The sequence below is a fragment of the Schistocerca cancellata genome, chromosome 4 (genome assembly GCF_023864275.1).
Source record: "Schistocerca cancellata isolate TAMUIC-IGC-003103 chromosome 4, iqSchCanc2.1, whole genome shotgun sequence".
Lineage (NCBI taxonomy): Eukaryota > Metazoa > Arthropoda > Insecta > Orthoptera > Acrididae > Schistocerca > Schistocerca cancellata.
This window is the reverse complement of record NC_064629.1, coordinates 39,243,175-39,261,362: the sequence shown is the minus strand read 5'-3', so window position 1 is coordinate 39,261,362 and position 18,188 is coordinate 39,243,175. Positions and strand designations below refer to the sequence as shown.

Below are 18,188 nucleotides of genomic sequence, written 5' to 3'. Positions count from 1 at the left end.
TTTTTTTTAGATTGCACTTAGAATGTACAAAATACCACAATACTCCTGTGAAAATGGTTGTCTAGTTGAATATACTTACTCCTTTGTTTTTAAGAGACGTTCAGTCATTTTCTCGAGATTCTGAATCAAAAGCTTCAACTTCTCTTTTTCTGTCCTTTCAGGAAGAACATATACTTCTAACTCAGATTTTGCTACTTCATACTGAAAAGAGAAAAACAGAATAAAGAGAGACTGTGCCAAAGCAGAACACAAAAATTTTAGTATTTGAGTTACTAAATGAATAATTTTGTTTCCAAAGATAGCTTTTCTATGCTACTGGTGTTGCAATACTTCAAGTGTGTGTGTGTGTGTGTGTGTGTGTGTGTGTGTGTGTGTGTGTGTGTGTGTGTGTGTATAAATTCTAAAAACGAATGTGCCGTGACTGTCAGGGGGTACTTTGCACAGTACCACATTAAGGGATTCTTCTCATTCCAGGGGGTACTTTGCACAATACCACATGTTAGGGATTCTTCTCATTCCAGTCACATATGATGACTGTGTGTACTGTAATTGATATAATTTTGTCTTCATGATTCCCCATTGGGATCACACGGTATTAGATGGTTGCAATCATTGGACATGCTATAACGCAACTGTAAAATTAATAATGTTTCAAAATGTTCACTTGCTATAATTTCATACTAGTTTCTTAATATTTTTGCATATGTTTATTTTGTATATTACTTTTCTGCCTTACAGGCATCACAGTTTCATGTAGTTTTGATGTAATATAAATACAAACATCAAGAAAGTTTTGCATCACCTCGGTTCAGAGAGTTCCACCACCTGTACAGAAAATTGGAATAGAGATCAACATAAACATCATTTCCACCCTTTTTATTGCTCATGAAAACCCCACATTGCATGTTGTTCCATCTTCAGAGGTGGTGGTCCAGATTGCTGTACACACCGATACCTCTAATACCCAGTAGCACGTGCTCTTGCATTGATGCATGCCTGTATTCGTCATGGCATACTATCCGCAAGTTTATCAAAGCACTGTTGATCCAGGTTGTCCCACTCCTCAGTGGGGATTCAGCGTAGATCCCTTAGAGTGGTTGGTGGGTCATGCCATCCATAAACAGCCCTTTTCAATCTATCCCAGGCATGTTTGATAGGGTTCATGTCTGGAGAACACACTGGCCACTCTAGTCGAACATCATCATTTTGAAGGAAGGCATTGACAAGATATCCACAATTTGGGAACGAATTGTCATCCATGAAGACGAATGCCTCACCAATATGCTGCCAATATGGCTGCACTATCAGTCAGAGGATGGCATTCACCTATCGTACAGCCATTACAGCACCTTCCATTACCAAAAGCGGCATACTTCGCCCCCAAATAATGCCACCCCAAAACAGCAGGGAACCTCCACCTTGCTGCACTCACTGGACAATGTGTCTAAGGTGTTCAGCCTGACCAGGTTGCCTCCAAACACATCACAGACGATTGTCTGGTTGAAGGACATGTGACATTCATCAGTGAAGAGAACATGATGCCAATCCTGAGCGGTCCATTCGGCATGTTGTTGGGCCCATCTGTACTGCACTGCATGGTGTCGTGGTTGCAAAGATGGACCTCACCATGCACATCAGGAGTGAAGTTGTGCATCATGCAGCTCATTGAGCACAGTTTGAGTCATAACACAACGTCCTGTGGCTGCACAAAAAGCATTATTCAACATGGTGGCATTGCTGTCAGGGTTCCTCCACACCATAATCTGTATGTAACAGTCATCCATTGCAGTATTAGCCCTCAGATGGCCTGAGTGAGGCATGCCGTCGATAGTTCCTGTCTCTCTGTTTGTCCTCCATGTCCAAACAACATCACTTTGGTTCACTCTGAGATGCCTGGACACTTCCCTTGTTGATTGCCCTTCCTGGCACAACATAACTATGTGGATGCCATCAAACCATGATATTGTCTGTATAGACATGGTTGAACTACAGACAACACAAGCAATGTACCTCCTTTCAGGTGGAATGACTGGAACTCATTGACCGTCGGACCCTCTCTGTCTAATAAGCGCTGCTCATGCATGGTTGTTTACATCTTTGGGTGGCTTTAGTGAAATCTCTGAACAGTCAAACAGACTGTGTCTATAATACAATATCCACAGTCAATGTCTATCTTCAGGAGTTCTGGTAACTGGGGTGATGCAAAAGTTTTGTGGATGTGTGTAAATAAAATTCACTGTTCAGTGGGGAAGATGATGATTCGCAAAAATTTTCTATTGATATAATGAAGATGATGATGTTAGTAATTGTTCTGTAACAGTACTAACACCATTAACCTGAGAGGAAATTTCAAATCATTCATAGTGATTATTGCAGTCCAAACAAGCCACTTCTAAAGAAAATTCTCAACTAGTATGATTGTCTAAGTTTTTAAATGGTATACCATTACATATCAGTTCATTTGGTTGCAATTTTTTGTGTAGCAATATTGGTTTTAAAGTAGAGAATTTTATCAAAATAACCAGTTTAAAAAACTCAGTTAACTACAACTGCAGATCATTTTGATAGCTTATAGTGTTAATAATTAGTTGAACATTATATATCTGTATGTAGAAATATTAATATATAAAATGACATTGTAAAGAATTATCTAGCAATCAGTATGGACTACAGTAAGTACCTGTGATTTCTTTCCATCAACAACTTCCTGAATTTTAGTGAGCTTGTACTGGAGAGAATCCTTTTCCTCACATAGGTTAGCAATATCTTCCTGAATGTGTTCCAGAGCTTCCTTCAGTTGGGCATCAAGTTGAATACAGTCACTATTAATCTGAATTTCTTCATCCTTAAATTTCATCAACTGCCCTTGATATTTCTCATACAGCTCTTCATAATCTGATAGCTGTTATTTAAGAGTAAACTTATGTTATGAAAGGAATGGACTATTGTAATGATGTCAATTTAGCAATAAACACAGTTTGCAGTTATCTCATAAATAAAGCACAACTGCAATTCAATGGCAATACAGTGACTAACATTTAGTTTCACGCATATCAAAATATGACTAAGAAGAGAAATCACTTTTCTCCTTTAGATACCTTTCTCCCTCTCTAATCCTTTCCTCAATCCCTATTCTAGGTAGTTTGCACATGAATACCAGACCACCCACCTGCTCACCAAATCACAGTTAATTTATTGGTCAAAATACAACTTAATCTCTCTTCTAATTAACATTTAAGAAATTCCATACATCATTAATTGATGATTGTCTAATTTCATTTTGTGTGCTTTCTCTCCATTTACTTCTGGCCTTACCAATTTGGGATGTTCCATATGTTTATATATTTAACTGTAGCCATCCGTTTATTAACTTTGATAATGAAAGAGCAGATTTCCTACACATCTTCAGCAGCTTTAGAAGAATCTCTGTTGATAATCGGTCATACAAACCAAGAATTTGATAACAGCATGTGTAATGAATCATCATCCTCTAACATTACCTTTTTGTTTATAGAGGCAACCGATACCATGATAATCTCGAATCTTGCATAGGTTAAAATTATCTTAGCTGTTTCGTTAAAAGAATTCATATGATTTTATATATGATGTATTATATTTCAGACTAAAATGTATAATTAGGAAACTAATGTGTTAAATCAATGTGTACTAATGGTTAAAATTACTCTTCTTTTAAGAACAATCAGAATCATGAAATTTCTGGTATACTTAAAACTCATATTATCAATTGCACAATCTAACACTAATTATTAAATGCATTTCTGGATTAATTTATAAAACAATGATATATTTTAGCAATGATTCATCTTTTGTCTTGTAAACTCTTTTGCTTTATAAAGTCTTTGGAATACTGTGAGTGCCACAGAATGTAAGTACTGGTGGGCATGTCTCTGATGGAAACACACATAGTTTGCTAAACTTGTCACCAACAATGTAATTATTGGTTTTTTGAACGTGGAAATTGTAAATTCAGCATGATTTATAAGAATGGGAGAAAATAAAAAGATATTCATGGCAACAGGCAACTCTTCAACAGTTATTTTGTAAGCACGAACTTAGGAAATCAAAATTTTCAGCTGCAAGAAAGTACTCCTAGACACGACTGAGCCATCAAAAACAACAATGAGATAATAAAGATAAGTAAAAAGTTCTTCTTTAGTAATATTACTCCTCTCGAAGTTTTAAAAATTTGTGCAGGGAATGTGACTTTAATGGTGTGTGTGTGTGTGTGTGTGTGTGTGTGTGTGTGTGTCATTTTAAATTCCCCTTGGATAGGAATGTGTGTCTATCGACGTGCCAGCACTTTCGTTTGGTAAGTCACATCATCTTTGTTTTTTTATATATATAAAAAACAAAGATGATGTGACTTACCAAACGAAAGTGCTGGCACGTCGATAGACACACAAACAAACACAAACATACACACAAAATTCTAGCTTTTGTAACCAACGGTTGCCTCATCAGGAAAGAGGGAAGGAGAGGGCAAGACGAAAGGATTTGGGTTTTAAGGGAGAGGGTAAGGAGTCATTCCAATCCCGGGAGCGGAAAGACTTACCTTAGGGGAAAAAAAGGACGGGTACACACTCGCACACACATATATGTGTGTGTGTGTGTGTGTGTGTGTGTGTGTGTGTGTGTGTGTGTGTGTGGGCGCGCGCGCGCGAGCGCGAGTGTAGAGGGAAGGAGAGGGAAAGACGAAAGGATTTGGGTTTTTCCCCCTAAGGTAAGTCTTTCCGCTTCCGGGATTGGAATGACTCTTTACCCTCTCCCTTAAAACCCAAATCCTTTTGTCTTTCCCTCTCCTTCCCTCTTTCCTGACGAGGCAACCGTTGGTTGTGAAAGCTAGAATTTTGTGTGTATATTTGTGTTTGTGTGTCTATCGATGTGCCAGCGCTTTCGTATGGTAAGTCACATCATCTTTGTTTTTAGATATATTTTTCCCACGTGGAATGTTTCCCCCTCTATATATATAAAAAAAAATTGGCAAATTTTTGGAATACCCAGTATCTTTAAAGCTGTAGATATTTCCAAATATTTAATGATTTCATGTATGCCATGTATCTGCTGTTAATTGAAAGGGATTGGCAGCCTCTCAGACACTGAAGCATCATGGGTTTGCATACATACAAGGCACTGCCTCCGCAGACTATCGATCACAACAAGCACGACAGATGGCAGGACCAGTAACATCAGAGATCTTCCGTGCCAGGGACCTATTTCCTCCACCATGTCACGTGTCCAGGAATGGATCAGCATGAATTCCTCTGCACACAGTCTATATAGAGTGGCACAAGCCAACACATAGGCAGTTCACTCCACCGGAGCTGTGGGACAATTCTGTACCAGCTCTTAGCAGCCCACCAGTCATAGCCCAGTCAGAAGCCCCACAGTGGGGCCAATAACTTTCCAGCAATTTCCTGAGACATACTTGGCCAACTTTGCCAAACGCTCAGCCTCCATTGTCAGGCATTATCAGTCGCATAGTCTTCATGACTCACTACCTTTATTCACCATATGTTCCAGGCATATGACTTAGTGCCTCAGAGGTTGTATTATTTTTTCTGTTCCTTTTTCTCCCAGATCACTGGATATTCAGTTTATTTCTCTTATTTCTCCAAGGCTGAACAGCCAGTATCTGGACCCTTTGACATGACACAACAAATGTAGCTTTTCTGTGGGGCATGCAGCAGGTCAAGCAAGGGTTGGTTGGCATGGTAGTGAGCTTTATGCCAATATTTGCTGATAGCTCTTAATCCCCTGCTCAGCTGGAACTCACAGCTACAGGACTTTGTGGCACACCTCTACTCTTTCTCCCTGTTGACGAAGTCAAACCTTGGATGAACTATGTTGCGCACCTTGAGCAGATTTGGTTGGTTGGTTTGGGGAAGGAGACCAGACAGCGTGGTCATCCATCTCATCGGATTAGGGAAGGATTGAGAAGGAAGTCGGCCGTGCCCTGTCAGAGGAACCATCCCGGCATTTGCCTGGAGTGATTTAGGGAAATCACAGAAAACCTAAATCAGGATGGCCGGACGTGGGATTGAACCGTCGTCCTCCCAAATGCAAGTCCAGTTGAGCAGATTTACTGGCATATAATATCTCAGGAGACACCCATCATAGTGTGTTTCTCCTTGACTATTATGGACCAGAGGTTTTCTGCCTCCTTCAACAACTAAAACCTGAATGAGGACCACATGCCGTATCATATGAGGAAGTAAAATTTTGACTCTGAGGAGGGCCACATCACTGCAGTGCAGCACAAATTTTTCAGTTGCGATAAGCAACAGGGTCAGTCCAAACAGGATTTGATTGTGATGCTCCAAGGTCTTTCTCAGGAATGTCAGTTTTGGTGTTTCAGCAAAGCCTGTAAACAGTCTTATGCCATGTCTGTCATTTGCGACATGCTCCTGGTACAAGCACTCAATCAGGGGCTTTGGACAGATGTGATGAAACTGAAAGACCCCACATTGGATGCTTGTCTTCAGATTGTTCAAGCATTTGACCACTCATTCATGTATCAGGTTCCATACAAGATCCTCCTCCTATCTATGCAGTCAACCCTACTGCCTGCTACCCTAGCCACACCTGCTCCCTGCAGATTTTCCACCTATAAGTCAACAGGAATTCCCTGTGTGCTGCACTCCTGCATTAACCATTTCATCACACATTCTCAGCACCATTGCCCATTTTGTCATGCCGCACATGCCTCCTGCACCATGTCATGAGGAGAAAAAAAAAAAAAAAAAGTCTGCAGGGCTACCACCAAGATGTGGGTGGTTTAAGCTCAAGTGGACACTTTCCCAATGGAAGAATCAAACATGGTGGCCCCAGAGGTGCTTCACGTCCATGCCAATCTTTCTGTCTGATATCAACAAATTTCCCTCCAGGTGTTCATCAATGATCACCTTGTTGACTGCCAGATGGACACCAGTTCTACTGCTTCTATTATGTGGAACACCTACCAGCAGTAAGCCTCTCCTCCACTACAACCATTCTCCCAGCATCTCTGCAGTTACAGCAGTGACATAGTGGCAGTCAAAGGAGAGTTCATCGTCATATTCCAACGGGCTTCCTTGTTGATACCTCAGGGGTGACAGACATATTAGGACTTGACCTCTTTACTGTTTTGGGACTAGAAATGCACAATTTGACCAGTAGCATACTGCCAGTCATTGACAATCCTTAGTTCCACACTTTTCACGAGAAGTATCATTCAGTGTTTGAGCCTCCTACTACAGGTGTTGTGAGGTTTTAAGCATCTATCACTTTATTTATTTATTTATTTATTTAAATATTGATTTATTTAACTTGGTAAGATTAGGGCCATCAGGCCCTCTCTTACATCTAACCAGACATTCTACTTATTTTACATTCATATGTTTTAGTAGGCATGTTAAACTACATCTAATACAAAAAGTGAAATAAACAATTAGAAAGATCCACCAGGAAAAACACATACATATAGAGTTTATATTCGTAGATCATAAGTACTGTTATAATTAGACATTATTGAAGAGACAGATTATAGATAGGAGTGCTGGCAGCAGGGAGTATGAGGGAGACTCATGGTGAAGGGAGGAGAAGAATAGAGAGATATGATGAAACATAATTAAGGAAATATAAAGGAAAAGAAGATTGCATGGCTAATAGAGATAGATGAAGAGGAAGGCATCTCAGGAGCAAGATAGGAGATGCTAGCTTTGCTATTTGACAGATGAGAGGATTGGCCTTGTACATTAATTTTGCGGAGAACTTTATGAGGATGATAGTAGGAAATGCTTCAACTTCTTCTTAAAAGCAGCAGGAGATTAAATTTTGCGCAAGGTAAGGGGCAGTTTGTTCCAGAGGTGGACAGCGGCAACTGAGGAGGAGTTTGCAAAAGTTTTTGTTTTGTGAGTGGGCACAGTTAGGATACCAAGTAAGAGTGACCTCGTGTTTCGATTATGATGGCATGACAGGTTTTTAATCTCTGAAGCAAGGTACTGGGGTGCTTGCACAACAAGGAGTCTGAAGTAGACATAGAGTGTGGTAGTCATGCAATTTGTCCGGCCGCAGCCACCCTAGCTCAGAGTATGAAGCACTAACATGATCATATCAGCGAATGTTGCAGGTGTAATGCACACAGGCATTCATGGTTAGCTCTAGCCATCTTTTGTTTTCACTACTCATGCCTTGTTGAATCACATCACAATAGTGGAGGTTCGGTAGAACGAGTGCTTGCACGAGCTGGTGTTTCAAGTCCTGTGGAAATATGTTCCGAAACTTTTTGAGAGCATAGAGACAAGCAGACTTCTTTCGGCACACTGCAACTGTATTCTCTGCCCAGTTGAGATGCTCATCCAAAGTTACAACCAAGTTCTTCACTGTTTTCTGATATGGTATTGGAGTACCGTCGAGCAGAATAGGAGGTAGCCATTCGTGGAAATCTGAACTTATTAATTTCTGATGAGCTATTAAGATTACTTGCGTCTTTTTTGCATTTAGTTTAAGCCCCAGGCTTTTCGCCCATGTCACTACTGAAGACAGATCATCATTCATCTGAACGATCGCAGTGATTACATCTTCAGGTCTGATGCTTAGGTGGAGCTGGAGGTTGTTGGCATAGAAATGATATTTACAGGAGGACAGAACCGACGAAATATCGTTGACATATGAAGAAAACAAAAGTGGTCCTAAGACTGATCCTTGTGGCACTCCCGAGGAAACATGTTTCCAGGAAGATTTTTCATTTACGCAGACAACACATTGCTGTCTGTATTTTAAGTAGCTTTCAAATCATGTAATTGCACTATCAGAGAAATTAAGCTGTTGCATTTTTCTGAGCAATATGTCAATGTTAACAGTGTCAAAAGCTTTGCTGAAGTCCAGTAGCATCAATATTGTTGCCTTTCGATTGTCAATGGCATATTTCAGGTCATCAGTTACTTTAATTAGAGCAGTGTTTGTGCTGTGATGTTTACGGAAACCGGATTGAAATTTGTCATATAGGCTGAATTCATGCACGTGTTCAGTGATTTGGTCATGAACAATATATTTAAGTGCTTTGGAAACAGCAGGCAGTATGCTAATTGGTCGGTAATCACTAGGCAGTTGCGGGTTTTTGATCTTAGGGATGGTTCGAATTATGCTTCTTTTCCATGCAGTGGGGTATATTCCGTTCACGAGGGAAAAATTAAATATGTCAGTTAAGACAGGTACTAAGATATCGGCAACATTCTTAATCATGGTTATACTGATACTGTCGTTGCCTATTGCATCAGAAGAGATTCTCATTATTGCTTTTCTTGCCGTATTTGTTGTTACATGTTTTAGATGGAAGGTATCGTTGTTAGTTACCCTGTTTGGGGATTCTTGTGGACGGTAATTATCAGCCGTGCTGGTATTCAGAGGTGCAGAGAAGAATTCATTTAATTCGTTAGCTCACACATGAAAAGTAGTTTCCGATTTTGCCTTTCCGACCCCTACGCTACGGAGATTCTTCCATAGAGTCGTGGGCGTCAGATCACTGCATACAAGGTAGCGAGTGTGCCTGATTTTAGCATTGTGAATGCATTGTTTCACACTGTTCCATGGCTTTCTATATTCTTCGAAACGCTCGGGTTTCGGATCTGCCTTGAAACGCCTGTGGGCATCATCCCTATTAGTCATCATGGGATGTAATTCAGCTGTCAGCCATGGAGCAGGAGGTTTTTACACAGATTGTGTGCACATGTGCATGTTTGTCATAGAGGGCAGTGAGTTTATCACCAAGTTCATTTATTTTGCCATCGATTGTAGGTTCTCTGATTATTTGATGCCATGAGATTTCTGAGCAATCGGCTATTAAGAGCATCAAGGTCAATATGTTTTGTGTTCCTACAAGTTATGTAATGTGATTTGATCCTTGGGGGCTGCTCAGAGTAGGCCAGGAATATTACATCATGTGCTGAGAGGCCAGGGGCCAATGTTTGACCAACATCTCTTACTTTGTCACTCTCCGCCAAATGGCCATACCCTACTTTTTAAAGGCTTGGAATGTCCCATTCACCCTTCAGGATAAGTTAAAGGTGGAGCTGCAATTTTGCAAGATCCTGGCATCTTGATAGCTGTTTCCAATAGTTAGTGGGCAACACCCACCATACGGGTCAACGAACTGGATAGCTCCCTCCGAATACGTGGCAATTTCAAGAACATGATAGAAGTGCAATCCATTGTGGATGCTTACTCCATCCCAAAGATATACGAGATTCTTACTGACCTCAAGGATGCATATCTGCAGCTTTCACTGGATCAGGTGTCATACGATTTGCTAGTAATCAAATCATCTTTTGGTCTCTTCTGCTACAGCCCTCTCCCCTTTCTGACTGCAGGCACCCCATAAATATTTCAGCAATATTTGGAACATCTTACATGGGAAGTGCTGGCACAGCCAACTACCTAGATGATATAATGTTACTTAAAATCCATCTCGATTGCAAATTTTTTATTCATATGACCGGTTTCGGTTCATTCAGAACCATCTTCAGATCTGTAAAAAGGAAGCAAATCTTTTTCATCCTATCTAATCAGCATCAAATGTACCAGAACGTACCTGATATTTCAGTTACAGGAGTAACCCGTCCAAATCCAGCAACTTTCACATGCTATGTCACATAAAATTGGTTGGCAGAGTGCACGTCATTTACATTAACTGTAACACTATTACAGACAGGTGGTGTCTGGTACATTTGTTACATGCCATTTGCACATACTGTATTCAGTAGATCTTTTTTTTTATTTTATATTAAAAATACTTAATTAAAATATGTACGAGGTGCATTCAAGTTCTAAGGCCTCCGATTTTTTTTCTAATTAATTACTCACCCGAAATTGATGAAACTGGCGTTACTTCGATGTAATCACCCTGCAGACGTACACATTTTTCACAACGCTGACGCCATGATTCCATGGCAGCGCCGAAGGCTTCTTTGGGAGTCTGTTTTGACCACTGGAAAATCGCTGAGGCAATAGCAGCATGGCTGGTGAATGTGTGGCCATGGAGAGTGTCTTTCATTGTTGGAAAAAGCCAAAAGTCACTAGGAGCCAGGTCAGGTGAGTAGGGAGCATGAGGAATCACTTCAAAGTTGTTATCATGAAGAAACTGTTGCGTAACGTTGGTTCGATGTGTGGGTGCGTTGTCTTGGTGAAACAGCACACACGCAGCCATTCCCAGACATTTTTGTTGCAGTGCAGGAAGGAATTAGTTCTTCAAAACATTTTCGTAGGATGCACCTGTTACCGTAGTGCCCTTTGGAACGCAGTGGGTAAGGATTACGCCCTCGCTGTCCCAGAACATGGACACCATTTTTTCAGCACTGGCGGTTACCCGAATTTTTTTTGGTGGCAGTGAATCTGTGTGCTTCCATTGAGCTGACTGGCGCTTTGTTTCTGGATTGAAAAATGGCATCCATGTCTCGTCCACTGTCACAACCAATGAAAAGGAAGTCCCATTCATGCTGTCGTTGCGCGTCAACATTGCTTGACAACATGCCACACGGGCAGCCATGTGGTCGTCCATCAGCATTCGTGGCACCCACCTGGATAACATTTTTCGCATTTTCAGGTCGTCATGCAGGATTCTGTGCACAGAACCCACAGAAATGCCAACTCTGGAGGCGATCTGTTCAACAGTCATTCGGCGATCCCCAAAACAATTCTCTCCACTTTCTCGATCATGTCATTAGACCGGCTTGTGCGAGCCTGAGGTTGTTTCGGTTTGTTGTCAGATGATGTTCTGCCTTCATTAAACTGTCGCACCCACGAACGCACTTTCGACACATCCATAACTCCATCACCACATGTCTCCTTCAACTGTCGACAAACCACACAAATTCAGAAAACGAATGATTGCACGCTGTTCAAGTAAGGAAAACGTCACCATTTTGAGTATTTAAAACAGTTCTCATTCTCGCCGCTGGCAGTAAAATTCCATCTGCCGTACGGTGCTGCCATCTCTGGGACGTATTGACAATGAACGCGACCTCATTTTAAAACAATGCACATGTTTCTATCTCTTTCCAGTCCAGAGAAAAAAAATCAGAGTCCTTAGAACTGGAATGCACCTCATAGATGTCAAGGTTAAAATCTGTACCTATCAGAATTAAAAAACAGTAAAATTATTTTTATATGATCTAAAAAACATAGGGCGATTTATATATACATTTGCTCCCCTGAAATAGTAAATTAGTATCGTTATTTTTACAGATCTGAAGATGGTTCTGAATGAACCGGAACCGGTCATATGAATAAAAAATTTGCAATCAAGACGAATTTTAGTAATATTATAAAATCACTGATTGCTGTTATCCCATAAGACATTATGTCTGTTTTTGCAAAATACCTAGATGATATTATCATGGCAGGATGGTCTTCAAAAGACCTGGCTGGCAATCTAGATGCTCTTTTCTCCATCCTCTATACTGCAGATCTTAATTATAATTAGGAGAACTACCAATTTTTTGTTCCATTTGTGGAATAACTGGGACATATCTTAAGCACCTCAGGAATCTGGTCGACGCTGCAGTATGCCCAGGCTGTACAGGACTTACCACCACCAACAATGTCAGGCAACTTTAATCCTTATTGGGCCACCTGAATTACTATCTGTTATGTCTAGGAAGCCAGCATACTCGATTCACTAAACAAACAATCAGAGAAGTCGTGTTAATGAGTCTTATTACAATTAATCAAATACAATACTTAACCATGACAATTACACAGATGTGTCGCAAGTAAAAGGACAACATATGAAGTAATCAGTCTTTGTGGTGACCACTGTTCTGTAACCGACAAAAGTCTGTACTGAGCTGCTATTCAAGTTGCTCTCACTGATGCTGCTATAGAAGTGGCTAATGTTAAAGATGCTATTGAACTGGGCTGCCACTAGTCGGGCATGGCTCCTATGTCCTCTTCACCTAGAGGCCACTGCTGTCATGTTGTCATTCTGGAAGGGAGGTCAGTCAGCATGTGGTTGGCTGATCTCTTCTCACAGCCTTCTCTTCCATGTTGTTCCCAACTGGCATGCCAGCACTGACTGTATACCATAAGATTTCTCAATCCCAAAGTGACGGAATGTCATTGTATATGAAGCACGACAATGGGAGGGGAGGCAGGAGCACGGGTGCTCTGATGGACCAGAAACTGTGGCTGCAGGGGCGTCAGACTTCCGGTCATACCCTGCCATCCGGTCTTTGCTCTGGTAGAAATGTCTGCCAGAAAATGTCTAGAAGGAACGTGTCCAGCTCCAAAGGCCCATACAAAGATGTAGAAGGCATCAGTTGCTGCAGTGTGGGTGTGTCCAGCTTCATCAGTAGGACAAGAGGAGACGGAGGAGGCAAAGAATCTGTCTCCATGGGGTCATCCCACAGTGTCATGAAAACACACTCTGGCAGCTGCTGTGGCTGCGCTGTCCTTGCTATCTGTGAATTTGTGGGAAGAGATACAGAAGGATCACAGAACACATGACAGTGGCTAAATTGATTGTGATGTTGGTGCCGCAATCCGTCTGGGCCTGAAATGAGATACACACATGTGCCAAGTTGACAAAGGACCTCACCTCATGCCCATCATCTAAAATCTAATATTAAACTCAATCTGAACAGGCCTTGGAAGGTCTGCACACCACTCTCTTGGCTGTATGTCAGTTTATGAGACTGAAGCCATTACTTCTCAATCAAGTAGCTCCTCCATTTGCCACACAAGGGCTGAGTGCATTCCTCTTGCCTACAGCACTCGACAGACCAGATCGTCACCCATCCAAGTGTTAGCCCAGCCTGACAGCACTTTGATGATCTGACGGGAACCAGTTTTATCACTGTGGCAAGACCCCAGGCCCCGCCCATAATCTGCTGCCACTAACATCGCAGAAAAACACAATATGATACAACACAAAGTGATACTTGTGGCCTCCTTCCTTCAGTGCCAGATGCTGCAGAGGATGGTGCACGTGGAGGAGTGTCTGATGGCAGTGGCCATGAAGCAATTCCTTTCGCAATGGTCCATGGATGCCAATGATAGGAGATGAGAAACAGTTATAATGCTTCATCCCTAATGTTTGCAGAGCAAAGTTTAGCCACCGTCTGCTGCTTGAAGGATCTGGCAAAATGTTCTGCTTTGCCATTGGACTGTGGATGAAATGGTGCACTAGTTAGATGCCGTATGACATTGCATTCACAGAATGTTGCAAATTCATTTGACGTGATCTTAGGGCCATTGTCCGACACTGTGACCTCTGGCAAACCTTTGAGGCCAAAAACAGAGGACAACACTTGAACTGTGCTACATGACTTTGTTGAGTTCACTGGCACAGCAAAAGGAAACTTGCTATAAGAGTGAATCACAATCGACCAGTGAATGTCCCGAAAAGGTCCCGCAAAGTCTATGTGCACACATTGCGTGGTGATTATGAGTGAGGCCAAGCAGGGAATTTTTGTGGTCAAGCAGACTGATTTTCCTCGCATGCTTGACACTGTGACATAATATGTTCTATTTGGGTGTACATACCCTGCCAAGTGAAGTGTCGACATGCTAACTGTTTCATACAAACAATTCCCAAGTGTCCTTTGCGAAGTAATGTAAAGCTTTGTTGATCAATACACATGATTTTCCAGTGTCATTTTGAAAAAGACTCACACATTGCTGTGTACCAAGGCTATGCCTATGTGCAAAGTATAGGTGCATTAAAGCATTCATTATGCTAAGCAATGGGTGAGGCCAAGATGTGCGAATGTATTTTAGCAAAATGTTCAAATTGGAATCAGCTTCCATGGCCTGTGCAATTTTCCTCTAGTGCGTAGGAAAGGATTGAAGCAATTCAGAATAATGAGCATCGATGTGACAACAAGTTGCAGCAGAAGCGTCAAAGTCTGCATCAGAGCCAATTGGAACACATGAAAGTGCATCAGCATTACCATGTTGAGTATTACCAGATGATACACAATCTGGTACTGGTATTGAGACAACAATGAAGCCAATCTTTGCAATTTATGGGCAGTTCGTACAGGAACTGCCTTCATCTGATGAAACAAGCACTGCAATGGCTTGTGATTTGTTACTAAGTAGAATTTTTGCCATACAAATAGTGGTGCAATTTGGTGACACCATACACAATAGCCAATGCCACCACCTCTATTTGTGAATAGTTACACTAAACTTTAGATAACACTTTTGATGTGAAAACAATAGATCTGTCATTATCACCAAATCTGTGCAAAAGCAATGCACTGATTCTGTAAGAAAAAATGTCAACTTGTAACACAACTGGTTTGTTAGGATCAAAGTTAACCAAGCCTCGATCATTGAGCAATGCAGATTTTAGTTTTTAAAAAGCTTCTTGGCACTCATCTGTACAAACAAAGGGAACATTCTTGCAACACAAGTAATGCAATGGAGCTGTGATTTGTGCAGCATTTGGTATGAACTGAATATAATAGTTCATTTTCCATGAGACTGACTGCAATTCTGTGACACTGCAAGGCACTGGCAGATCACGTATGGCTAATAAATGTGACTGAAGAGTATGTACACCTTGACTGTTTATGATATGACCAAGATACTGCAACTCAGGTTTAAAAAAGTTACACTCATTCAGTCTACACTTTAGTACTACATCAGATAACACATGAAATAAAGCATGCAGTTTTGCAGTGTGTTCTTCAGGTATGAGACTAGCCACAACAATATTGTCCAAACAGTTTGGTATTTGAGCAGTCAGTTGTTCCAAATGCCGTTGGGAAATGGTAGGTGCAGAAACATTGGAAAGAGGCACACACAAATATTTAAGCAAGCCCAAATAAGTGTTCACAACACATATGCTTTGAGATTTCTCATCTAATGGTATTTGAAGATTTGTATCTTGCAAATCAATTTTTGAAAAGTAGTGACCAGAACCTGATCTGCCCACGAGATCCTCTGGACAGGGCAATGAGTAGGTATCACTCACAGTTTGTGGGTAGACCACAGACTTAGTCAACACAGAGGTGAAAGTGACCTGAAGGTTTGGGGAGAAAGCCAGTGGACTTGCGCACTGGCTAGTTTGTATGGATGCAATAGCTCTGCTATCTTGTAATTCTTTAAGTTTAGCAGCTACTTTATCCTGTAATGCAATGGGGACAGTTCTGGCCCAGCAAAATTTTGGCTGAGCATTGTCTTTTGTAGTAATATGTGCCACAAAATGGTTAGCCTTGGCTAAACCTTCAGAAAAGATCTCACAAGGGGAGGCCGCCAATTGTGAAATTCAGATTCGATTCATACTGCGCATAATAAAAGCTCATGGCCAGAGGTATAATGTAGCAAAACACCAAGAAGCACTTCTCAGCCGTTGTCGAGAAAATCGACAGTTAAAAGAAACCGTTGCGGTGAAATACTCTCTACGATTAATAGTTTTCTACAGCGTCGTGGCGCAGCGGTAAGCGCGCGGGTTTGTAATCCGAAAGTCGCCGGATCAAATGTCGAGCCATGCAACCCTTTTTTTTTAGTATTTGTTTTTTGTAATTCAAATGTGTGTCTATATATATATATATATATATATATATATATATATATATATATATAAAAATAAAATTCCCGGCAATCAGTTGCAACAATTATGCATATAATAAGTTGTTGAAAGTCGTTTGTCGTGGAAAAACTGGCGACTTCGAACATCATTATGTTTTCCGCAAACAAAGTTGTATTTCACAAATGTTATTAATTGTCTTCATAATGTTTACCCCGTATAGTTAACGGAAGACGTAGAAACAATATTCCGAAACGAAGACGTATAGCGTAAGTCAAGCGTTCGTATTAGAATAGAGACCCCACGAACACAAATTTGTTGTGGTAGGTATGAAATATAAAATCCGTTACTCGCTCGTAACACTTGATGGACAGATGTTGAATGGGCCGAAACGAGCCGCCGCATAACAGCATAGTTGCCTGCTAACTTCGAAAGATGGTAGATGCGGTCCCTAGCGCAACTTATAACATCGTCAAAAATCAGTGCGGACGTGAGAGCTTTGGTACACCTTGCTAAACAAACGGAAAAATGGAGGCGGTACAATTGGAGAGCGATCCGCCTTCACCAATATGCATAAGCAATTCATTAATATATATATATATATATATAAATTACAAAAAACTAATAATAAAAAAAAAGTTGCATGCCGCGGGATTCGATCCGGCGACCTTTGGTTTACTAAGCCGAGGGCTTACCGCTGAGCCACGACGCTGTAGAAAACTATTAATCATAGAGAGTATTTCACCGCAATGGTTTCTTTTAACTGTCGATTTTCTTGACAACGGCTGAGAAGTGCATCTTGGTGCTTTGCCACATTACAACTCTGGCCATGAGCTTTTATTATGTGCAGTATGAATCGAATCTGAATTTCACAATTGGCGGCCTCCCCTTGTCAGGGAATTCTTCCAACAAGCAGCATTGTCTTTGGCATTGAATGCAGTCACTGACAACACATTGTCCTGGATGTGAAAACCAAACTAATCAAATGAATCAAGGCCAAATACATTCTCACAACCGTGTGATTGTACCACAGTGAAAGTCACAGTTCATGCATGCAAGTGATACATGGCAGGCGAAGTACATTTTCCAAGAACGGGAATGTCTTGTCCATTGTAAGCCGTCAGGTGTGTGCTAGTTTTAGACAGGTGTGGAGAGCATAATAGTTCATGTGTGTTATGATTCAGCAATGTAACAGAGGCATCCATGTCCAACTGAAATTTCACACGTTTTCCACTAATATGCAAGTGAACAAAAAGTTTGTTGGACTGGTATAGCACTGAATAAACTGTTTGATTGCTAGTTTTGCTGATGCCTGCAGCATGCTTTGAATACACTGAACTGATTACATGGGCCTTGCAATTAGATGTGTGTGAGTGGGCAGAATTCTTATGTTAGTTCTGTTGCAAACATATGGATTGTACGCGACCTCTCTTGCTGCAAACATAACACTGCCCTTGTGTGGATGAGCAGTCTTGGCATTTGTGCTGTGAATAGTACTAAGGACATGACTTAATTCCATACACCTGTTTAGAGGACTTAACATGTCTTGGCGTGCACATGCTGTTGCTGCCTACTGGGCTTGTCATAAACAAAGGGACAACTCAGTCAAATTGATGGCTGCTCAAATTTATTGTCTGCTATGACACTTGAATCATAC

The 18,188-nt window shown here is 41.1% G+C and overlaps 1 protein-coding gene across 1 annotated transcript in view; it reads right to left on the bottom strand.

The window, feature by feature from the left end:
• LOC126183365 (structural maintenance of chromosomes protein 4-like) overlaps positions 1-18,188 on the bottom strand; it is a 313,166-nt gene that overhangs the window by 250,437 nt on the left and 44,541 nt on the right. Inside the window, exons 4-5 of the mRNA XM_049925284.1 lie at positions 2,681-2,902; positions 80-201 (exon numbers count right to left, since the gene is read on the bottom strand). Of these exons, the coding sequence (XP_049781241.1) occupies positions 80-201; positions 2,681-2,902 (344 nt within the window). The remainder of the gene's footprint in view (positions 1-79; positions 202-2,680; positions 2,903-18,188) is intronic.